The sequence below is a fragment of the Eretmochelys imbricata genome, chromosome 3 (genome assembly GCF_965152235.1).
Source record: "Eretmochelys imbricata isolate rEreImb1 chromosome 3, rEreImb1.hap1, whole genome shotgun sequence".
Taxonomy (NCBI): domain Eukaryota; kingdom Metazoa; phylum Chordata; order Testudines; family Cheloniidae; genus Eretmochelys; species Eretmochelys imbricata.
This window is the reverse complement of record NC_135574.1, coordinates 95,773,615-95,796,496: the sequence shown is the minus strand read 5'-3', so window position 1 is coordinate 95,796,496 and position 22,882 is coordinate 95,773,615. Positions and strand designations below refer to the sequence as shown.

The 22,882-nt window shown below is 41.9% G+C and overlaps 1 protein-coding gene across 1 annotated transcript in view; it reads right to left on the bottom strand.

Moving 5' to 3' along the window:
- The window catches only part of LOC144262384 (uncharacterized), a 31,137-nt gene extending 8,491 nt beyond the window's left edge, over positions 1 to 22,646 (bottom strand). Inside the window, exons 1-5 of the mRNA XM_077812144.1 lie at positions 22,368 to 22,646; positions 12,060 to 12,244; positions 9,936 to 10,090; positions 7,772 to 7,934; positions 5,697 to 5,815 (exon numbers count right to left, since the gene is read on the bottom strand). Coding sequence (XP_077668270.1) covers positions 5,697 to 5,815; positions 7,772 to 7,934; positions 9,936 to 10,090; positions 12,060 to 12,244; positions 22,368 to 22,575 — 830 coding nt within the window. The 5' untranslated portion in view covers positions 22,576 to 22,646. The remainder of the gene's footprint in view (positions 1 to 5,696; positions 5,816 to 7,771; positions 7,935 to 9,935; positions 10,091 to 12,059; positions 12,245 to 22,367) is intronic.
- Between the last annotated feature and the right edge of the window lie 236 nt (positions 22,647 to 22,882).

Genomic DNA, 22,882 nt, shown 5'->3' with positions numbered 1-22,882 from the left:
ATAGTGGGGAAGGCATGACAGCTTCAGCTGGAGAAGAGGATATGGTCCTCGGTGTCACTTCCTCCTCGGTACCGGCTTCCTGTTTGTCTACGTCTTAAGGCAGTTCTGAAGTCCTGGATGCTGTGGCCAACGGGATGTGCCTCAAGGGTTCTCAGGTGAGGCTCGAAGCCTGAGAGGCATGCTGGTGGTGCGCTGCCCAAGGTTCCCAATATGGCCATTGGAGTAGTGGTGGCATAGAGCCCAGTGGTGGTGCCCATGGGTAACCAAGATAGTGGCAGTGGGGCCATCTGCGGGTATATCCTTGGGCTCTTCTGGTAGTGACAACCATATGGAGCTCCAGAGGAGTAATGCAACACTACCTCCTCTGATTCACTGTCTGAACACCTGCTAGAGAGTGGAGGAGCATGGCATGGCAGCGAGGATACTTCCTGCATTCAGCAGAGGCTCGGTGCAGAGGTCTCGGCACTGAGGGGCAGAGACTCTAGTGCATCTGGCATGCAGAGGTCCCTGGAATGGGGTACCAATACGTCCCAGTGTTGGTGGTGGTGCCTGGGAGGAAGGAGAAGGGAAGGGAGAATCTTGTCTGCACTGGTCGCTTCTGTACCGAGCAAGCCATCGCTGGTGGTGCTGATGTGGAGTCGTACACTGAGAGCGTCTTTTTAGAGGAGTGCTTATCCTGTCCTTCAGTGCTGATGACTTGGTGCCCATGCCCATCAGGTCCGTGGGCCTGTCAATGGTGCCAGTTGTGGGTTTCCCTGAGCCATGGGTGCTGAACTGAGATGGTCTTGGTGCTGGCAGTGCCGATGATACTGAGCAAGATGGTGATCACTTATGGCTATCTTGGGGCTCACTGTGGGGCCTTCCCACTCTCTTCTTAGAGGATTTATGAGAGGGGTCCATAGCCTGTTTCCTTGACCCAGAGCCCTTAGCTATAGAAGGCTTTGGGGAAGACTCACATCTACCAGGCAACTGGAGTCAGAGAGCTGCCTCCATGATGATGTCATGGCAGATCTCTCTATCTTTGAGGGATCTTGGCGGGAGTTGTTGGCAAAGACCACACTTTTATTGTATGTTGCCTTCCCTGAGGCAGCAAATGCACTGAGTGCTTGTCTGCAACTGGGATCGCCACTTTACAAGTAAGGCATTTTTTGAAGCCTGGTGGACTGGGCATAGCCCATTGCGGGAAAGGGTTCCTGATGGGGAGAAAAAGTGGAAAAGAAATTAAAGGTTTAGGGTGGCGGGGTTGTTTTTTTCCCAAGGGTAAAATAAGGAGAAGGAGAAGAATACTATGACTACAACTAGAACTAGGAGACTAACCATAGGTATGTAAAATTAAACAATGGACTTAACGGACTGCTAATGCCTCCGTCTCTAGCTAGGGCAGTTGAGAAGGAACTGAGGAAGGTTTGCCTGCATGAACTGGATAGCTTTGTGGCACAGCACAAGGAGAGACTGCACGTGTGTGGGCCTAATGGACACAGCTACCAAAGTTCTCCAGTCAGCAGTGCAGGAACACAAACACACCTACAGTAGAGCACTCATAGGGACACGACTTGAGAAGAACTGATTTTGTTTCTATAGAAGGTAAAAATAAACTACACAACTGGATTTGGAGAAAAAACAAAAACTCTTAGGAGTCCTTTTTAAGGGAGTCAGTCAAGGAAGTTTAGCCAAGATTTATCTTACATATCCGGAAATTCTTACTAACTTGCTGCAAATATTCTCAGATGCTAAAATATTTTTCTTTTAAAAACCAACACACTGGCAATGAAAATGTAAAAAACTAATAATTTATCTAGTACCTTCACATCTGATTAAGCAGCTGCCATCCCCTCAGTTACTAAGGAGTCCTAGCTGCCACTACCTAAACTGTCATTTTAACAATACCCACCCAAATCTGTCATCTGATTTTGTGGCCAGGTCAAGGGGATTATTCCTAATGGCTGATCTCAGATATGGTGATTTCTGAGGCAGCCTGAGTTCTAGTAGAATGAGTTTTGATATTTGAAGAGACAAGTGTTATCAGCCATGTGATAAAATATTGAAATATACTGCGTAATCAATTTAAATATTCTCTGGGAAGAAATGGCTCATTCTTTAGAAGCACAATTTTTGGTTTTGGAAAGAAAATGAAGAGATAAATAGATTCATTTAAGTGAAAATCTGAAACAACTTTGGGAATAAACTTAGAATGAGGTCTCAACAACGGCTTATCTCTGTTGAAATTTGTGTAAGGAGTGTTGTACGCCTGGCTTGACATGAATAATTAAACATAGGAGAGGCCTCATTTCTTGGAAGACAAGATTAGGGAGGTAAATAGATCAGCAGGCTGAAAACAGAATGTTTTTGCTAACTAGGATAAGTAAATGGGTCAATGCACTAGAGAGAGAATGTCTGAGCTAGCTAACATAAGAGGAGAAACACCGAGGGAACCATTTACTAAGAATAAGATAAAAATGGATAAGATGTGTCAGGAAAGCATAAGGATGAGGTAAAGAGTAAAGTCATACATGGATAGCATGTGGACTAAGCATGCTGTATGAGAATTGGTTCTTGCAAAGTAACCAAGCCAATCCCAAAACATGTGATGCAATGTACAGTAAATTTAATGAGATGTGCAAATGTATATAAAGGAGGAGGGTTTCTGTGTACCTTTGGATCTGTGAAGTACCCTGCAACCACCTCCTATGTTTGAGTCTGATCAACTCAGTGTAGCTTTGCTGTATGCCAAATAAAGACGCATGAGTGATGAAGTCCAGAGTCGAATTGAGTTCTTGAGAAGCTGAGTGAAAGAGGTCTCTGAGGGAATTCCAACAAGGAGGAGAGCTTAGTGTTCGCTGACCCTTGTGACTGACATAATGGTGACCAAATGGTCAGTCACAAGAATAAAGTCTAGACACCATCCAGAAAGAATGAGACCTGAAAGGGAAACATTAAGATCCCACATAGATTGGGCTCCTCCTAATTGATTCATAAGTGTGAAGCAATCCTTTTAAAAATCAGGTTACAGTAGGGTGGGAAAATATGGCTGGATGTGAGAGTTGCATGCCAAAAATCTCTGCAAGGTGGACTTAAATGGAACTGACAGAGTCCAAAGATGCAGGATGTAATCAAGGATCTTAAGAAAAGGAGCCTCCAAAGATCAAGGTTGTCTTGACATGATTAAACTGAAAACCTTTTCCACTCTGAGGACTAAGTTTTTCTCATGGAGGGCTTCCTGCTTTGCAGCTGGATTTTCCTTGTATCTGTAGTGAAGTCTCTCTGAGTAGCACTTAACAAGCCTACATCCAGGGTTTGGGATTAGGAATTTGACCTGCAATATTATGCATGGAATGACATAGCGAGTGGGGTCCTGCAGGGATGAGTACTGGGTCCGGTTCTGTTCAATATCTTCATCAATGATTTAGATAATGGCATTGAGAGTACACTTATAAAGTTTGTGGACGATACCAAGCTGGGAGGGGTGGCAAATGCTTTGGAGGATAGGAATAAAATTCAAAATGATCTGGACAAACTGGAAAAATAGTCTGAAGTAAATAGGATGAAATTCAATAAGGACAAATGCAAAGTACTCCACTTAGGAAGGAACAATCAGTTACACACCCACAAAATGGGAAATGACTGCCTAGGAAGGAGTACTGCGGAAAGGGATCTGGGGGTCATAGTGGACCACAAGCTAAATATGATTCAATAGTGTAACGCTGTTGCAAAAAAAAGCAAACATAATTCTGGGGTGTATTAGCAGGAGTGTTGTAAGCAAGACACTTAGTAATTCTTCCTCTCTACTCCGCGCTGATTAGCCCTCAACTGGAGTATTGTGTCCAGTTCTGGGCACCACATTTCAGGAAGGATATGGACAAATTGGAGAAAGTCCAGAGAAGAGTGACAAAAATGATTAAAGGTCTAGAAAACAACCTATGTTGGAAGAATGAAAAAATTGGGTTTGTTTAGTCTGGAAAAGAGAAGACGGGGGCAGGGGGAGATGATAACAGTTTTCAAGTATGTAAAAGGTTGTTACAAGGAGGAGGGAGAAAAAAAATTGTTTTTCTTAACATCTGAGGATAGGACAAGAAGCAATAGGCTTAAGTTGCAGCAAGGGAAGTTTAGGTTGGACAACAGGAAAAACTTCCCAATGGTCAGGGAAGTTAAGCACTGGAATAAATTGCCTAGGGAGGTTGTGGAATCTACCTTCATTGGAGATTTTTAACAGCAGGTTAGACAAACACCTGACAGGGATGGTCTAGATAATACTTAGTCCTGCCATGAGTGCAGGGGACTGGACTAGATGACCTCTCGAGGTCCCTTCCAGTCCTATGATTCTATGATTATTATGCCTGGACAATCTGAAGTTGAAGGCTGAATGGACATTTGGAGGAGAGCCATTAGCTCCTTATTGGCCAAGGCAATTCTGGCTATTAGGATCAGCGTAGCTACATCCTGTCTGACTTTCCATATCACTCTGGGTATCAGAGAGATCAGAGGCAATACATACATGAGACCTTGATTCCATATAAAGGTGTCTTGCTTGATGGGGATGGGAAGGAGGCAGAGACTGGTAGTGAATACAGTACCCATGAGGAAAGTGCTTGTCTGTCACTGAGGTCATGGAAATCACAGATCCCGTGACTTTCTATGACTTTTGCAGCAGCCGGTGCTGGCTCAGGGGCTGCCCAAGTGCTGGGCAGCCCCTGGGCCAGCAGCAGAATTTTGGGTGTGTGGGAGAGGGCTTAGGGCTGGGGCAGAGAGTTGGGGTGCGGGACAGTGCTTGCCTGGGGTGGGGAGGTTCCCTGGCTCCCACTGGCATGTCCCTGAAGCTCCTAGACGGAGGGGAGGCTAGGTGCTCTAACCACAGGCGCCGCCCCTCCAGCTCCCTTTGGCTGCGATTCCTGGCCAACAGGAGCTGCGGAGATGGCACTTATGGTGAGAGCAGCACAGAGAGCCCCCCTAGGAGCTGCAGGGACATGCCAGTTGGAGCCGGGTAGGGAGCCTGCCAGCCCCCCCAACCCTCCCCGTGCCAACTCTCCCAGGCTGTAGCCCGTCCCCGCAGAACTGGCGGGGGTCCCAGGCCACGTGCTGTTGCCCATCCCAGCCCCCCAGCACCAACTGGGTCCCAGGCTGAGTGCCACCGTCTGCCCCCGTGCCCCCCAGCACCAGTGGGAGTCCCGGGCCGCTCCTCCCCACCCCAGCACCTGCGACCCCCTTGCCCAAGTTTTAGGTAAAGGGGTATGGTAAAAGTCATGGACAGGTCACAGGCTGCGAATTTTTGTTTACTGCCTGTGACCTGTCCATGACTTTTACTAAAAATACCTGTGACTAAAACACAGCCTTACCTATGAGAGATAACTTTTAGTATCTATTTTAAGGTAGTTATTCCAGTCAAAGTCTGGTAGAATAGGGAAAGATGACATCCAAAGATAGGGTTCAAAAACAACTCTAGTCTGTCTAGGTTGTGACTTTTAACATTTATGCCAACCCTGCTATCTTGATGATGCCACAGCCTTTTTTGAAAGAACATGGATAATCAGAGGATAATCAGTAGGCTGTTGTTAAAGAGTAAGCAGGTACTCTGGGTTGAGATTGGTATCTGAAGGGCTTCCTTCAGAGTAAGTCCCCTTTTGTTGAATTGCCAAACAAAGGGAAAGATTTCTATGGTGTTCTGTGCCTCTTTGCATGACACTTAAAACTACCAGTCATACCTTGTTATAACTTCCATGGCCATGGACTGAACTGTGATATCAGAAGCGTCCAGAGCCACATGTAGAGATGTTTTTGCTTCCAGTTGCCCTTTCATTTCTCCCTGGCTTCTGGAGGAATGCTGTTCACAAAGGGAGATACTTAGCAAATAACACTTGTTAGTTTGCTATAAGTAGTTTGAACAAAATGGAGGAGGAAGCTTTCCTTCCGAATAGATCTAGCAACTGGGATCTTTTGGGGGAGTAGTCAGCTCTTTTGGGGGAGTAGTCAGCCTAGCCTATCAAAGACAAGTTTTCTCCCAGACCACACAATCCACCAGAGATTGGATGTGTACAGAATTTTTCAAAGCCCCTCACTGGAATTTGGTATCTTTTTTTCTTGCTTGCTTTGTAGTTGGTGTAAATATAGCAGGGGTTTGCCAGAGATATTTAGCTGGCTCTAAAATGCTTTCATATATAGGCATTGCTAACTTGTGGAGAATAACCAATAATTTATGGGGCTTTTCCTTGATCACAAGAGTCCCAGTCCTCCGTGTCAGCAATTCAAGGCAGCAGCTATTGAAAAGCTCGAAATTATCAGGAGCTGGTTCTACAGATAAAGAGACCGCCTCCTTGGCAAATGATGATAATGATGGGTCTTTGGGAGAAGTTGAAGGGCCCTAGTCCAGTGGTTTGGAACCGGACTCTTTTTTTCATTATTCAGGAGTTCTTCATTCCCATTCCTATGAGCTTCTGTGGGAGGTCTTGAAACTAAGGCCAAAGAAGAATGAGACCTTCTATGTTCGGGAGATACTGGGAAGGGGACTCACTTCTGGAGGCTCTGGAAGATGAGCCCTGGTTAGTCCCGTATGGCCATGGTGGAGAGCTGTTATGGATAAGATTGACTAGGTTGACCGGGTTGGTTAAGATATTGTTGGCTGGGCCATTCCCATCTCTGCAATGGGTAAGCTGGGGGCTCTGAAATGAGTGGTTTTGATCTGAAAGGATGAACAAGCTTCTGATCTTGTTGAGCAAGGTGGTGAAGATCTCCAGCTCGATGGGATGGGGTGCAGCAAGAAAACGTAGTCAAGAGAAGGGAAGAAAGAATAGATTTCCTCTAACCGCAGTGCTGAGGTGCTGCTATTCATAGATTCTGAACTCGCATGCATGGGGCACACATGCACCTACTATGAGATCAAATACACTTGGCCAATATTGGCAGAGCCACAAAAAGCCCAGGAGCCGCTTGGTATGGAGTATTTAGGAACCCAGATACAGGGAGAAGAAATGAGAAGTAGGCTCAAAGACGCTTCCATGAAACTTTTGATGAATCTGGCCCAAATGTCTCAGGAGTTGAAAAAGAATGCAATGTATCATTTGAAAAATTGTCTTCATCTTTCAGTTATGTTCTACAACCTCATTCCAATTAATGACTTGAAACTCATTCTATATTTGAGAGCAGGTCAATTCAGTACTTCTTAACCTTCTTTGTTTTTTCACACCTATCCCACATATGGAGGATTGCTGTAGCATTTTTTGCTTAGGGTTCAGAAGTCACAGCCATCAAATGAAATTTAAAAGGCAGAGGGAAGTCTTTAAGCAACATCTCAGGTGAAAATTAGGCCAAAGCATTACAGATAGAAATAGCAAATGCAAGCTTCAGGGAACTGCTGATTTAATAAGAACATACATATTTAAATAAAAATGCTAATTTCTCAGTTTGAATTGCATGCTGATGTGTTCATATTTAAAAAACAGTAGCAGTTTACCACTCTAGAGAGGGAGGAAAAAAGAGAATTTAATTGCCTACTTTTATCATGTGCCTTCAGAAATTTTAAGATGTTCTCTAATTTGGATCAGATTTCCTTTGTAGTCTCAACTGTTTATTTTACTAAGAAAAGTGAACTGAGTGTAGTCTGAACATTACTGAAGTGTAAAAATATAGAATCTTAGCTATTTTAATGTAAGGCAGTGGAAAAGGAACATCATGTTAATCTATGCTGTCTTCATAGCATTAACTGTTTGTTAGTGGTTTTTTTGTTTTTTTTTTAAATATATATTTTATATGACCAATTGGTCATTCCCTATCCCATTCTTACTATGTTCAGTTGCTTGTTAAGTTCCAAGAGGTTGGAACGCAGCACAGCATTCTCTGCAGTCAGGGATGCATAATCATCCATCATTTTGCTTCTTAAGAAACGATCCTGCTCTGCCAGTAGATCTTTCTCTCTCAGTTGCTGATGAAGAAAACTTATCTCACTTCTGATAAAAAAAATGCAGAAAAAATAATATTTATTAATTGTTAAAAATTTTTCCATCTGAAAATGACAAGCCATATTTTTAAAAGATATATATGACATTATTCTGAAAATTGTATCAGATGTCCTAACATTAGGATCCAATTTTAAGGTTTGTATAATAGGATCTTAATGTTAGGACATTTTATACAGCTTTCTGAATACTCTGAATTATCTCATTAAAATCAGCCCTTTCCATATACTTTGTATCCTAAATCTGGCAAAAAGCAACCTAACATTGTTAGTTATATTATACAATCTATCTAGCTCTGTTTATTAAGAATTAACTCTAAAAACAAGGATGAATCACTAGCAAGGCACATCTTGCTTGTAGAAGGGCATACTGTTGTAACAATGGAGAATTACTGTAATGTGTGTGCACACACAGATATTCTCTTTTTCTCTCAAAACAAGGAAATTGAGGAAATTAGCTCTACTCAAGCAAAATATATTACACAATTTAAAAGCCCTCAGGACACTCAAGTAAAAATGATAAAATCAGTTACAACTATTAAAAATTTCATACCTGAACACTAACAAGAATCACCCCCCAGAATGCTACCATGTGACATTTCTAAAGATCTGAAAGTCTGTACTATCAATCTTAAATAATTTTTATGTTCTATTTTGAGGTCAGATTTGATCTGACTGATTTGGGGCATCTCAAGCACTGCATAGCAACAAGAGAATACTGGTCAGTTAAGCTGGGTTTACAGCTGTTTTGCATTGCCAGAGCAGCACAAAATAGCTGGAGTGCACACCCTAGTTTTCCCCTTCTACATGTACTCCTCTTTTCCCTGCCCACACACATACCCCCTACTTGCCCCCTCCCTCCTACACCTCACATTCCCGTGCACACACAGCTCCAGTCTCCCTCTTTCTCCTGTACCTGTTTCCCCCTACACAGAAAAGTTTCCCTCCCCATGTCTCCCATGTTCCCCTGCTCTCACACACCCCCGTTTCTCCATCCTGTCCCTTGTATTTCCCAGTTCACATATACTCCCTTAGTTTACTACATCTCTGTTGAGCCAATCAGGTGCAATGATTACTTTTTAGAATAATTATTTAGGATTAATGTTCACTTTTTCATTATTTTTCATAGCTGAGAAGAAAAGTAAAATGTTGCCTTTTAGAGAAACTCAAGAAGAATTCCCCCAGCCTCACCACTGCTTCTCCTATTCCTGGGGCTCTTCATCCCACTCTCCCAAGCCAGAGGCAGAGGGCTGATGCAGTGTTCTTTTCTTCCCCTTCCTGGCTGAGCAAGTGGGGCAGACCCAGGAGTTCTTCAGCCCCTATGCCCCTTCCCAGGCCAGATGTTAGAGGGAAGCGGGGAAGTGTGCAGAGAAGAGCTGTCTCTTTGCTCACAGAAGTGGAGGGGATGGATTAAAGCTGCCCTGAGCTGCTGGGCTCTTTTTGTTCCCTCCTCCCTTCCTGTGAGAATCGTGTCTGCTCCTGAGGGGAGAGGGAGAAAGCTCCACTTGCTTCCTGCAGTAGTTCCAATTGGCTGCTCTTCCCCAGAAGGAACCTTCTAATTTTAAAATCAAGCAAATTCCTGAAGGGTGCTAAATTGTTAACTATGGGGACTAAAACTATCATTTATCCCTTAAAACGCTACAAGTGGAGCTACCGTGCAACCTCTCTTACACTTTGTGTTAGTCAATCCTGAACTGAAAGGACTACCTCTGTGGATGAGAGAGAGAGTACCTTTTGTTTCAACATGTCCATTTTCTCTGTTGTCTTTCTGCTGAAAAGCCAACAGAGTGTAATATCTTTTGGTAGATGAGGATGAACTGAAAGCAGTACATCATGACTTCCTGCAACGTGTCAGAAAATGGGTGCCAGCTTAAAGTGACCCAATCCGTAGTGAAGACAGAAACCAGTAACCTAAAGCTTAATGGGTTAGTAAATTCCAAATCATCAATACCTGACCACCTGTCAAAAAACTGCCAAATACTTTGGCTAATACCTGATGCCATGTGTGATCTGGTCTTGCATCATTGCTGTTTTTTTAAATATTTTGTCTTCCATTTCATGCACAGCAAACTGCACTTTCATAAGTTCCTTTCTCTTTTCAGAAAGCTGCAACTCTACTGCCGTCTGCTGCTCTGACCGTTGCTTTAACTTGGTGTCCACATACATAAAAGGAGACAAAGTTAGAGCAGAATGAATACTGAGATTCAGGCTTATTTTATGTTTATTTCTAAAATAACTGCAAAAAAATACATCACTCATTAAGTAGTTCCAAAAAGTAATCTGGTTTTAGTTTGACTACTGCAAAACTGTCCAGTAGTCTGATTCCTTTATTGTCTTACCAGCTTTATATGATGACTCTTGACCAGGTACATAAAGCTCAAGTGGTAGGGGCTTGTGCTTTTGGTGCTGAAAGTTCTAAATTCAATCTCAGCTGATGAATGTGGTGTTTGCATGTATGTGGTTAGGGTTTATTATATGGATGCTTGAGAAAATTTACTTATAGTGAGAGTATGGAATACATATTTTTACATGTCTATTATTTTTAACATTTCCTGATCAACAAAAACTTTTTTTTTCCAATTCAAGTAAGTCTCTCTATCAAATTTCACCACACATACAAATATTTGATCAATGAACTACTGTTTATTTGAAGTAACCACTTACCAGAATACTGAAAAAACAGATGGGGGAAAATGAAGATAAGAAAGGGGTTACTAGCATCCTGCAAACACTTATACATGCCAGTAATTTAATGCACGAGTAATCCTATTGAACTCAACTGGACTATGTGTGTGTGTACACATTTCATGGACTGGGATTTATATAATAGTTATATAGTATATTTGAATTTGCCTTGGCATTATATATAAACTAGTGGCAGTTCCTGAAGAAAAAATTGTGCTGGGCCATTCTTCATATTTTCTATACAGTCATTTACAATATGCAAGTAGTGAACTTCAAACTAGCTGGAGAAATAAAATTTAGATAAAGCATTAGTACCTTTTAAACCCTGCTAATACTACTTTGCATTTTTGTTGCTTTTTTGTTGTTTCTTTGACATCACAAAAGTATCCTAAAATATTTAAATTGTTTTTATTGCCTTATATAAATACACAGATTGAATTCAAGAAATATATTCCTAGTCAAATATTGTCATTTATTATTATTTAGAACATTGCAGCACTCAGAAGCTTCAACCAAGACTAGTTCCCCATTGTGCTAAGAAATTTACAAACACATAAGAAGTCAGAGACCTTACCTCAAGGAATTTACACTCTACAGGATCAGTCCTGTGCCAGCTGAAGTCAATGCAAAACTCCCAATATTTTCAGTGGTGCAGGATTAGGCCTTTAAGGCCCCAGGTGGATGCAAAGGTCATTGCAGGATCAAGGTTTAAAACTCAATCCACTCATTTGAGCCATATAGCAGTCACCATTACCTCTGCAGGTAATTCATGTTACTGTGATATTCACAGTATACCTTTCAATACTAAGTACAGGGAATACTATGAACATTGTGGTATAAATCTACTTGGAAAGGCCTCATAAAACATGTTGTACTGGAAATGTTGAGGGGGCAAGGTGTGGTAGGCTGGACTCTCTGCTGATTGTGGTTTGACTGCTAATGAAATAAGAAGTATGTGCTGGGTGTGAATTCATTTCGGGGGGGGGGGGGGGAATGGGGATGCCTGAATTCAGAGGTGATGTGCAAGGTGGTACAAATCAGTTCCCCTGAGGCTCATCTAGACCTTATTCATAGCCTCTGTACCATTTTCAGAAAAATGTCAGTAAAGTTTGAGGACACTCACTACAATGCAGGATCAGACCCCTAGTCATAATAAATAGTGATTCCACACAAAGCTCATAGCATGATTTTTCAGTGTATTATGAAGAGTTTTTATTATAATAGCTGTAGATTTAACAATGAGAATCTAAATTGCTAATAGACAATAATAAAAATGTTTTTCTGATCAACTGAATTCCATCTGCTATATTAACAGCAATAAATATATAACTTATTCCTATTAAAACCTCTCCCCTAACATCATACACAAGAAATAAAAATCCCATAAATGCTGCTGACTGATGTAATAAAACAATGATACTGTGCAGCGTACCTTTGACTGTATCACAAGGATTTTCTGTTCACAATTACTCAGGCTGGTTTGTTGCTGTTCTAATTCCTGCTTGGCACGCAATAGCTCCATTTCCTTTTCAGAGGCCTGTCCATCTGTCTGTTCCTTCCTTCTCTTCAGTTGTATGATCTCCTCTACTAAAGTCTGCTTCTCTCTAGAATGAAGTTCTAAAGAAAGGAAAGAGGGATTTTAATGGTTTCAAGTTTTTTTCAGCATAAATAGGTCAACATTTTTATTTTTCAGCAATGTTTGCTTACATTACAATATTTATATAGCAGTCATGCAGGTTAACTACATATTATTTTACCCAATGGGGGTCAATTATTTCTTTAATCAAGTTAACACACTAACTGCTACATGTATCCAGATTGGTGCTAACTGAAATGATGCATGATTACTGCATTTATTACTCTCCTCGACATGAGGAACTGGAAATGAGGAACGAAAAGGTATTTTAAAAAAATTACACAAATAAAACAGGTTTATATGTTCAGCAAGTAACAGTCAACATGGATTTGTCAAGAACAAATCATGTCAAACCAATCTAATATCCTTCTTTGACAGGATAACAAGCCTTGTGGATGGTGGGGAAAGGGAGGCAGTACATTTGATGTATTTTGACTTTAGGAAGACTTTCGATACTGTTTCACATGACCTTGTATTAGCTAACTAGCGAAATATAGCATAGACAAACCTAGTATAAGGTGGGTGTACAACTGGTTGCAAAAATGCCCTCAAAGAATAGTTATTAATAGTTCATAGTCAAGGTGGAAGGGCATATCGAGTGAGGTCACATTGGGATCTATCCTGGGTCCAGTTCTATTCAATATCTTCATAAATAATTTGGATAATGGCATAGAGCGTACTGCTATAAAGTCTGCTGACTATACCAAGTTGAGAGGGGTTGCAGGTGCTTTGGAGGAAGGGATTAGAATTCAAAACGATCTTAAACTGGAGAAATGGTCTGAAATAAACAGGATGAAATTCAATAAGGACAAATGCAAGGCACTAGTCATAGGAAGAAATAATCAAACAAATATAAAATGGGAAATGATTGCCTAGGAAGTAGTACTGCAGAAAAGGATCTGGGGGTTATAGTGGATCACAAACTAAATATGAGTTTAAAAAAAAAAAAGCAAACATCATTCTAGGACGTATAAGCAAGACCCAAGAAGTAATTCTTCTACTTTCCTCAGCACTGGCAAGGCCTCAGCTGGAGTACTGTATCCAATTCAGAGTACCACATTTTGGGAAAGATGTGGACAAATTGGGGAAAGTCTAAAGGAGAGCAACAAAAATGATTAAAGGTCTAGAAAATACGACTTATGAGGAAAGATTGAAAAAATTGGGTTTGTTTAGTCTGGAGAAGACAAGACTGAGGGGGGACATAACAGTCTTCAAGTATGTAAAAGGCAGATATAAAGAGAAGGGTGATAAATTGTTCTCCCTATCAAATGAGGACAGGACAAGATGTAATGGCCTTAATCTGTAACACAGGAAATTTAGGTTAGACATTAGGAAAAACTTCCTAACTGTACAGGTAGTTGAGCACTGGAACATGTTACCTAGGAAAGTTGTGAAATCTCTGTCACTGGCTGTTTTTAAGAAAAGATTAGACAAACAGCTCTCGGGGATGGTCTAGTTAATACTTAGTTCTGCCTCAGTGCAGGGGACTGGACTAGATGACCTGTAGAGGCCCCTTCCAGTCCTAGATATGATTCTTTTATGTTTTCTTGTTCAAAGAGAAGAGGGGAACTTGGGGGATATTAAATACATGTAACAACATGAATAAGAATTACAAATTAATAATGACATGGGGGCACTTGGGAATTGGTTATAAGTTTAATAAAATAAAACAAGGGAAACATTATACATTTTTCCTATTCCTGCTACCTCTCAATATATTTATTTTGTCTTTTTAGAACATAAGCTCTTTAACGCAGGGACAATGCATCTCCATAAGTGTGTCTATAGTGTCTACCACATTCAGGGCATTATTGCAATTCAAACACATTACAAATAATTTGAAAGATCTGGCTCAATTACAGCATGTAGCTAAGGTCTTCAGAAGCTAACTGGGACCAGAGAACAGGTGGGGGCAGGGTCACAGGATCCTCAAGTGATAAGGCCACAGGTTCTCCTTCAGTCTCAAAGCTGCAACAGCTAGAACAGCCCAGGGCCTGGGGAAAGGTAGAATATCATCCACCTGGCTCAACAGGTGGAAAACTCAATTGAATCTGCAGGAAGGGGGGCAAGTTCTGTGAAAAAATGGTGGAGGAAGTGCCTACCGGAGGGAAACAGGGATAAACACTCCTGCCTCATGAGCTCTCTGCTTCCCATTGACAGCCAGAGGGAGAGGGGAGCTGATCAGCTGATCAGCTTCCTCCTCTCCCTTCTCATTAATTTAAACCCTGGCCAATGGTTTTACCATTTTTGGAAACTCCTATTTCAATTTTAGCTCCTATTCCATCCTGCTCTCTGTTAGGATACTGTGGTTTTTACTGATCACCTGTTTTGGGGTTTCCATTTGAGCCAAACTGTCAGAGACAAGGTAGATTTTTCCACTTTCCTCATAGCATCAAGAACAGCACAATTAGATTAAACAGAAATAGGACTTAGAATTTAATATCAGTACTTTGTTTGATTGTTTAGCTTGTTGGAACTTGTAGTCTGTGCCCAGTGCAGATAAAAGGCCAAAATGGCCAGCTACCAGAAGTAAAACAGATCTGGAATTTGGCTAGTGGACCTTAAGAAAAGGGGATACCTAAAGTCTTCACAGATCAAGGTCCCGCTTTTAGTACCCTCTGTCTCCCTTTGAGGCATGTGTATAAGATGATTCAGCAGAGTGAACTGAGTCTTAGGGGTAGGCTGAGGAGAAATATGGGTTATGTGGTGGGAGCCCACTAAACCCATTCTGGGCCACATGAACGTCTGGCATGGGTAGATGGGACAGACAGCTGTGAGGAGAGGTGCTACATGAATAAAGTTGCAGCCTGATGCTGTAATCCATCCCTGTGTCTGTACTCATTCACCTCTGTCTCCTGATAAAATGAGAAAGATTTCTTCCCTCATCCTGCCCCACACTCTCATGCATCTTCATAGCACCAAGCCCAGTTACTCTAGCTAGACAAAGCATACTTGATTAGCCCTAAAACTGTTAGTTTTTTTTTTTTTATGGAAGTGTAGTCATACCCTATGGCACACCCATTGCTAGCCCGGGTCAGCTGACTCAGGCTCCCAGGGCTTGGGCTGCTGGGCTATAAAATTACAGCATCTAAGTGCGGGCTCAGGCTGGACCCTGACTTCTCAGACTCCCACAAGGTGGGAAAGTCTCAGAGATTGGGCTCCAGGCTCAACCCAAACATCTACACTGCAATTTTATAGCCCTGTGACCCCAAGTCAGCTGACCTGGGCACTGAGACTAGGTGCTGTGGGTTTTAAATTACAATGTAGACATACCCTTAATGTAAGAAGATTTTCTGAAAATTACCCTTAAAACAGAAACATTTTACTTCAGGCAATTTTTCGGTTTGATTTAATAAGAAAGCCCAGAAAATAGGGCTGAACAAAACAAAACAAAAAGTCCTCCATGTATGTATAGTTATGTTGCATATTACTATGAGTGGGGGCTCTACCAAATTCATGGTCCATTTTGGTCAATTTCACATTCATAGGATTAAAAAAAATCATAAATTTCATGATTTCAGCTATGTAAATCTGAAATTCCATGGTGTTGTAATTGTAGCGGTCCTGACCCAAAAAGGAGTTGTGGGGTGGTCACAAGGTTATTGAAAGGGTGGGGGGGTTGCGGTACTGCTACCCTTACTTCTGCGCTACTGCTGGCAGTGGCCCTGCCTTCAGAGCTGGGCAGTTGGAGAGCGGTAGCTGCCGGCCAGGAGCCCAAATCTGAAGACAGAGCTGCTGCCGGGAGTAGTACAAGAAGTAAGGATGGCATGGTATGATATTGCCACCCTTCCTTCTGCACTGCTGCTTGCACAGCTGGGCACCTGGCCAACAGCTGCTGCTCTCCAGCTGCTCAGCTCTGAAGGCAGTGCAGAAGTAAGGGTGACAATACTGCAACCCCCCCTAAAATAAAATTGAGACCCCTCACCCTGCAACTCCCTTTTGCGTCAGGCCCCCCCATTTGAGAAACACCGGTCTCCCTATGAAATCTGTATAGTACTGCATAGAGTAAAAGCACACAAAAGACCAGATTTCACAGGGGGATACCAGATTTCACGGTCTATGGCACGTTTTTCATAGCTGTGAATTTGGTAGGGCCCCAACTATGAGGTTTGATCTGGCTTTTCCCTGCTTAGCACAATGAACTGTTAATCTGAAGTGGCAATACCCAATTTTACCACTTGATGGTGCCAAATATATTTTTTAAAAGCCTTTCAAAAAAGTCACATTTTGCAATGCTGTTTAAGCTGCATGTGAACCTCTGTGGTTCTATGGAAAAAACGTACAGTTATAGTTTACTATAACAGACATTTGTAGATTAAACTTGCTTGAAATTCACCAATCCCCTTTTTTCTTTACGTCTCTATGATCATCTTTCTTCCTTTTTCATGTGACTAGAATTGGATGCAACTAAGAATGCATTAAAACTGCCGTATTCACAGCTGTTGTGCAAAACATATCCATATTCACTAACAGAAAAACTAAAGGTAAATCTTTTCAACATCATCTTAGCAAGCCGTAAACTGCATACTGTATTTGTGAATGTTTTATTTGATTGCCCTCTATTATTATATGAAAAAATTGTTCAACAATATTCTTGGAACACTTGAGGTACAGAACCCATTTATATACTTCATATATATAGTATAGAAAATTTAAATTATACTCTAGTGATCATGCACTGAAAAGTGACATTAACCTGTATGAATTCTGCAATATTTACATATGTTCATGTACAAACCCAGTAACCTTCATACTTATATACTGCCTTTTCATGTCTAAAATCCTTCATGGACATCTAATTAATCATATTACCATTAAGAATTAACACCACTGGACTAGGGCCACTGCTTATCTCTTTGCATTTGGAAACATCATTCCTTTAAGCAGCCAGGGTTGAAAACATAAACCAAAAAACAAACAGCCCAGCCTCTCCCTTCCTCCCAGTATTTGGGACTGCTGCAGGTAGAAATTAAGGTCTCAGAATTTCTTTTATGGCTAAGAGACCTAACTAAAGACAGAGAATTATACTAGAGAGGTTCCCCTATCAGCAAGGTAGCCAATCAATTCTAGTCTTTCAATTCACTGGGCTGAAAAATGAGGAAAAAAAAATCCCTTTTCCAGGCACCTCTAATTCAATTCTTTGTTTGGGAAAAAGATACTCTACACTGGGAACCTCAGCTTTTATGGCTTTCCTGACTAGGCAGTAGAGTTGTCAACTCTGCCTTCTAGCATCTTAATGGGACACAGCTGTCAGCTCCTCTGTCCTGGCCTGGCACCTCCAGCAGTCTCTAGGATAAAATATAAATCCACATCTTACAAGAAACACTCTTTCTTATGTAATTATTCTGACATCATCCCTTTCAAACCAGAGCAATTGCATTAGCCTGAGGGACTTCCTAAACAGGTGTCTACATTTGCTTTGCCAATTAGTAGGTAAAAATGCTTGTTCTACTGTGGTTTGGGTCCCCAGTGTGGATGATGGGGATGACTACTAGTACCAAACCAGGACAGGGGCTCTCCTTCCAGGGTGAGAGGGAGGGAGGAACTGCCTTTAGCAGTCAGGCTGGCCGGGGTGGGGGGCGGAGGGGGGGTGAGAAATCCAGAGATCATAACAGTCAAAAGAAGAAAATATTAAACTGATAAAATGACACACACACCTTTTCATATAATGCGTAATTACCGGTAGCTTTCTTGAATTCATTGCCACAGGATATCTCAAGTGCAAGAGTTTAGCAGGATTCTAGTTACAACACTAAATATTTAAAAAAATAAGCAAACAAGAATTTTGGTAGGGACATATACCCTCATCCTTTAGGGTATAAGCCAATCCTCTAATTATTGGGGTTGTTTTTCCCTGTGGGCAGGTTATTCCATAACTGCTTACTGCAGGGCTTCTTGCACCTTTCTCTGAAGCAACTGGTCCTGGCCACTGCTGGATACTGGACTAGGTTCATCCCCTATAGCAACTTCTATTGGAAAGGGAAACCCAGAGGAGTGACTTATTCAGAGAGAAAGAGGCCTACGTTCCACAGATGAGAAAGCCTAGTCTTAAATCTAGTTTTGAGCAGTGCTGACAGTTACTATATTGTACTTTTTATGTAATTGTAATGGGATTTATATACCCCATATATATCTACAAAGAAGTCCATTCCTAGATGAACCAGGAAGGGGTCAAAGATGTACGTCTCAAAGGGCCTGTTGATCTAAGTGTTGCCCTCTGAACTGAATTTCTGTTTCTCCCTCAGGGGGAAAGGGGCGGGGGGGGGAGAAAAAAAAAAGGTAGCTTGTAGTAAGGATCAGAGAGAATCTCCTACCATTTCTGCCTTTTCACTGTCCTGAGCCTCCTGTCCAGATCTTGATTTAGTGAGGGAGCTTTGAAGGGCAGTGAGGTTACCCAGTCCTGGTCCATTGTCACTGGCGGATGGCTGGACAGGTAAACCACTGAGCCACTGCTTGGCTACACATTTCAGGTGTACCAGCCCTCTGACAGAGGAACAGACAGAGTTGTCTTAGTCGGGGGTTATTTGCACTTTCATAGAATCATAGAAGATTAGGGTTGGAAGAGACCTCAGGAGGTCATCTAGTCCAACCCCCTCCTTAAAGCAGGACCAACCCCAACTAAATCATTCCAGCCAGGGCTTTGTCAAGCCAGGCCTTAAAAACCTCTAAGGATGGAGATTCCCCTACCTGCCTAGGTAACCCATTCTAGAACTTCACCACCCTCCTAGTGAAACAGTTTTTCCTAATATCCAATCTAGACCTCCCCCACTGCAACTTGAGACAATTGCTCCTTATTCTGTCATCTGCCACTGAGAACAGCCTAGCTCCATCCTCTTGGAACCCCCCTTCAGGTAGTTGAAGGCTGCTATCAAATCCCCCCTCACTCTTCTCTTCTGAAGACTAAATAAGACCAATACCCTAAGCCTCTCCTCGTAAGTCATATGCCCCAGTCCTCTAAAAATTTTTGTTGCCCTCCGCTGGACTCTCCAATTTGTCCATATCTTTTCGGGGTAGGAGGGCAAAACTGGACACAATACTCCAGATGTGGCCTCACCAGTGCCAAATAGAGGGGAATAATCACTTCCCTCAATCTGCTGGCAATGCTCCTACTAATGCAGCCCAATATGCCGTTAGCGTTCTTGGCAACAAGGGCACACTGTTGACTCATATCCAGCTTCTCGTTCTCTGTAATCCCAAGGTCCTTTTCTGCAGAACTGCCGCTTTGCCAGTTGGTCCCCAGCCTGTAACAGTGCATGGGATTCTTCCTTCCTAAGTGCAGGACTCTGCACTTGTCCTTGTTGAACCTCATGAGATTTCTTTTGGCCCAATCCTCCAATTTGTCTAGACCCTATCCCTACCCTCCAGCGTACCTACCTTGCCCCCCCCATCTTAATGTCATCCGTGAACTTGCTGAGGGCGTAATCCGTCCCATCATCCAGATAATTAATGAAGATGTTGAACAAAACCAGCCCCAGGACAGACCACTGGGGCACTTTGCTTGATACTGGCTGCCAATTAGACACTGAGCCACTGATCACTACCCATTAAGCCCAACACTCTAGCCAGCTTTCTATCCACCTTACAGTCCACTCATCCAATCCATACTTTTTTTAACTTGCTGACAAGAATACTGTGGGAGACCATATCAAAAGCTTTGCTAAAGTCAAGGTATATCACATCCCCATATCCCCATCCTGCTTTCCTCATATCCACAGAGCCAGTTATCTCATCACAGAAGGCAATCAGTTTGGTAAGGCATGACTTGCCCTTGGTGAATCCATGTTGACTGTTCCTTATCGCCTTCAAGTGCTTCAAAATGGATTCCTTGAGGACCTGCTCCATGATTTTTCCAGGGACTGAGGTGAGGCTGACTGGCCTGTAGTTCCCCGGATTCACCTTCTTCCCTTTTTTAAAGATGGGCACTATATTTGCCTTTTTCCAATTGTCCGGTGCCTCCCCCAATCGCCACAGGTTTTCAAAGATAATGGCCAATGGCTCTGCAATCACATCAGCCAACTCCCTCAGAGCCCTGTTCTGCCTGTGCTGTCTTCTATGGTTCCTTGAAACTGTGATCAAAAGATCATTTTTCAATATGAAGCATTTCCCAGCTTATTCAATGAGAGTGTTGTAGCTGTGTTGATCTCAGGATATTTGAGAGACAAGGGAGGTGAGGTAATATTTTTTCATTGGATCAACTTCTTTTGGTGAGAGAGACAAGCTTTCGAGCTATATAGAGCTCTTCTTCATTGTTGACTGGTCTGAGTGGGAAAGACTACTGGAGGTGCCAGGCCTGGATAGAGGAGCTGATAGCTGTGGCCCATTAAGCTGTTAGGAGGAGGAGTTGACAGCTGTATCTTCTGGTCAGGAAAGCCAAAAAACCTGAAATTTCCAGTGTAGTAGAGAGTAGCTTTCTCCCAGAGAACTGAATATTGGAGCCTGGGAAAATCATGGTCTTAATAAAGACACTGGACTTATGGCTTATTACAATAATCTTTAACCCACTGTGACACATGGCCAGAAAGGGTTAAACATCCTGCAAAATAAATGACTGAAATTCAACCCTTAAAGACATATGGGGAGAGAATGTTTGTGTTTTTGTGTATTGACATATATATGGGTAGTTGTCAACAATGTAATCAACAGTCCCTGTCTATGCTGTATTCTGATAATTCAGAGATCAAAAGAACATCCTAACATTTAAATGAATTGTAAACATGGGATATCACTGCATTCATCTCTAAAATGCATAGCAAATCATCTGTGAAAGGTCGAAAAACAGGCAGTTGCCTTTTGTTAATTCATGTAGCTAAGTACCAGTGATAGACTGCCTAATGGATAAATTGCCTTATGTTAATCTATGTGATAATTAATGATGATGGTTAGGAAAAGAGGGCCTATTGTTCCCCAAGGGACTCCAACTTGTCAAAGAAGGCCTGAAGTTGTATAAAAGATACTTGGGACCCAGTCCTTTGTATCTCAGATCTGCTTAAGCTTCATTAGGGGAAGTTTGAGTCGCCAGATTGAGATCCCAGTTATGCTGGTACTCCCTGAACAGGATATTGGACGTTGGACTATAACCTATGGACTAAATTCTAAAAACTCTTTGCAACTACAAAGCTCACCATCTCTGCTATGTATCTAAACCTCAAGAATTGAATTCATGTCTGTATGGATATTGATCTTTTAACCATAGTGTCTCTTTTTTCTTTTTCAATAAATTTTAGTTTAGTTAATAAGAATTGGCTGTAGTGTGTATTTGGGGAAGATCTGGAATATTAATTACGTTGGAGGTAATGTGTCCGATCCTTTGGGATTGGTAGAACCTTTTCTTTAATATGATGAAATAAGATTTTCAGAAATCTTCATAATATTTGACTTGGGTACCTGGATGGAGGCCTGAGGCTAGGTTACTTTAAGAGAACTGTGTTGTTGGTTTCTGGGTAACCAGTAAGGTATAACAGAAGCTGTTTAGTGCTGGCTTGGTAAATATAAGTATTGACACATCCACCAGCTTTGGGGTTTGTCTGTCCCATTCTTCGCAGTTCACCCTAATTGAGTGACCTCAGCTGGCCCCCAGTGGGACCCCGGTGACACCCACTGAGCCTCCTTTTAGACCTATGACTACAGGTGTGTTAACAGGCCACTTCACCTTCACCCTTCGAATATGTGCTAACTACTTATGCTAAACCATCTGTTCAATCTTATATTTAGCTGTGACACTCTGAATACCTTTCCAGACGTGAAGAAGGGGTCTGTGTAACTCAAAGGCTTGTCTCTCTCACCAACAGAAGTTGGTCCAATAAAAGATATTAACTCACACATCTTCTCTCTCTAATTATTCACTGAGACACAGAAAGGAACTGGACAACCAAGATACAGAGTGCCTGTAAAGAGCAAGGGATTGGCACCAACTCTTAACTGATCCATTTCTACCTGACACCAAAGGAAAGAACCCATTGTCCACACTAGAGCAACTGCTACAGAACTTCGGCTGCTTTTCTGGAACCTGAAACTCTGCAGTTTGTGCCCCTCAAGGTATTAAGAAGAAAAAAAAAAGACTGTAGACATTCAGATGTTGACATTTGATTCCTGAAAAACAATTACCAACTGCAACATTGATCTGGTTATTAATTCGTTCTCTGTCTGTTTTCAGCATATTTAAACTGGCTTCCTTTCGCTTGAGTTCCAAATGGAGGCCATCATCTTGGGACTGTAATTCCTGTAAAAAAATAAATATTTTTGTGGTGAAAGTACATTTATTACTAAATATTTCCACAAATGTCAAATGCTCATTTATTCTGGTCGGTTGCATCTCAGTTCAAACCAATAAAAATTTAAAAAGAAACTAAACATAGACAGATGCATTCAGACACAAATTGCATATTTACAGTGCCAGCATTCTACACCAACTGCTTCAAATGTCTGCTGAATGCAAAAAGAAAAGGAGTACTTGTGGCACCTTAGAGACTAACCAATTTATTTGAGCATAAGCTTTCGTGACCTACAGCTCACTTCATCGGATGCATACTGTGGAAAATACAGAAGATCTTTTTATACACACAAAGCATGAAAAAAATGGGTGTTTACCACTACAAAAGGTTTTCTCTCCCCCCACCCCA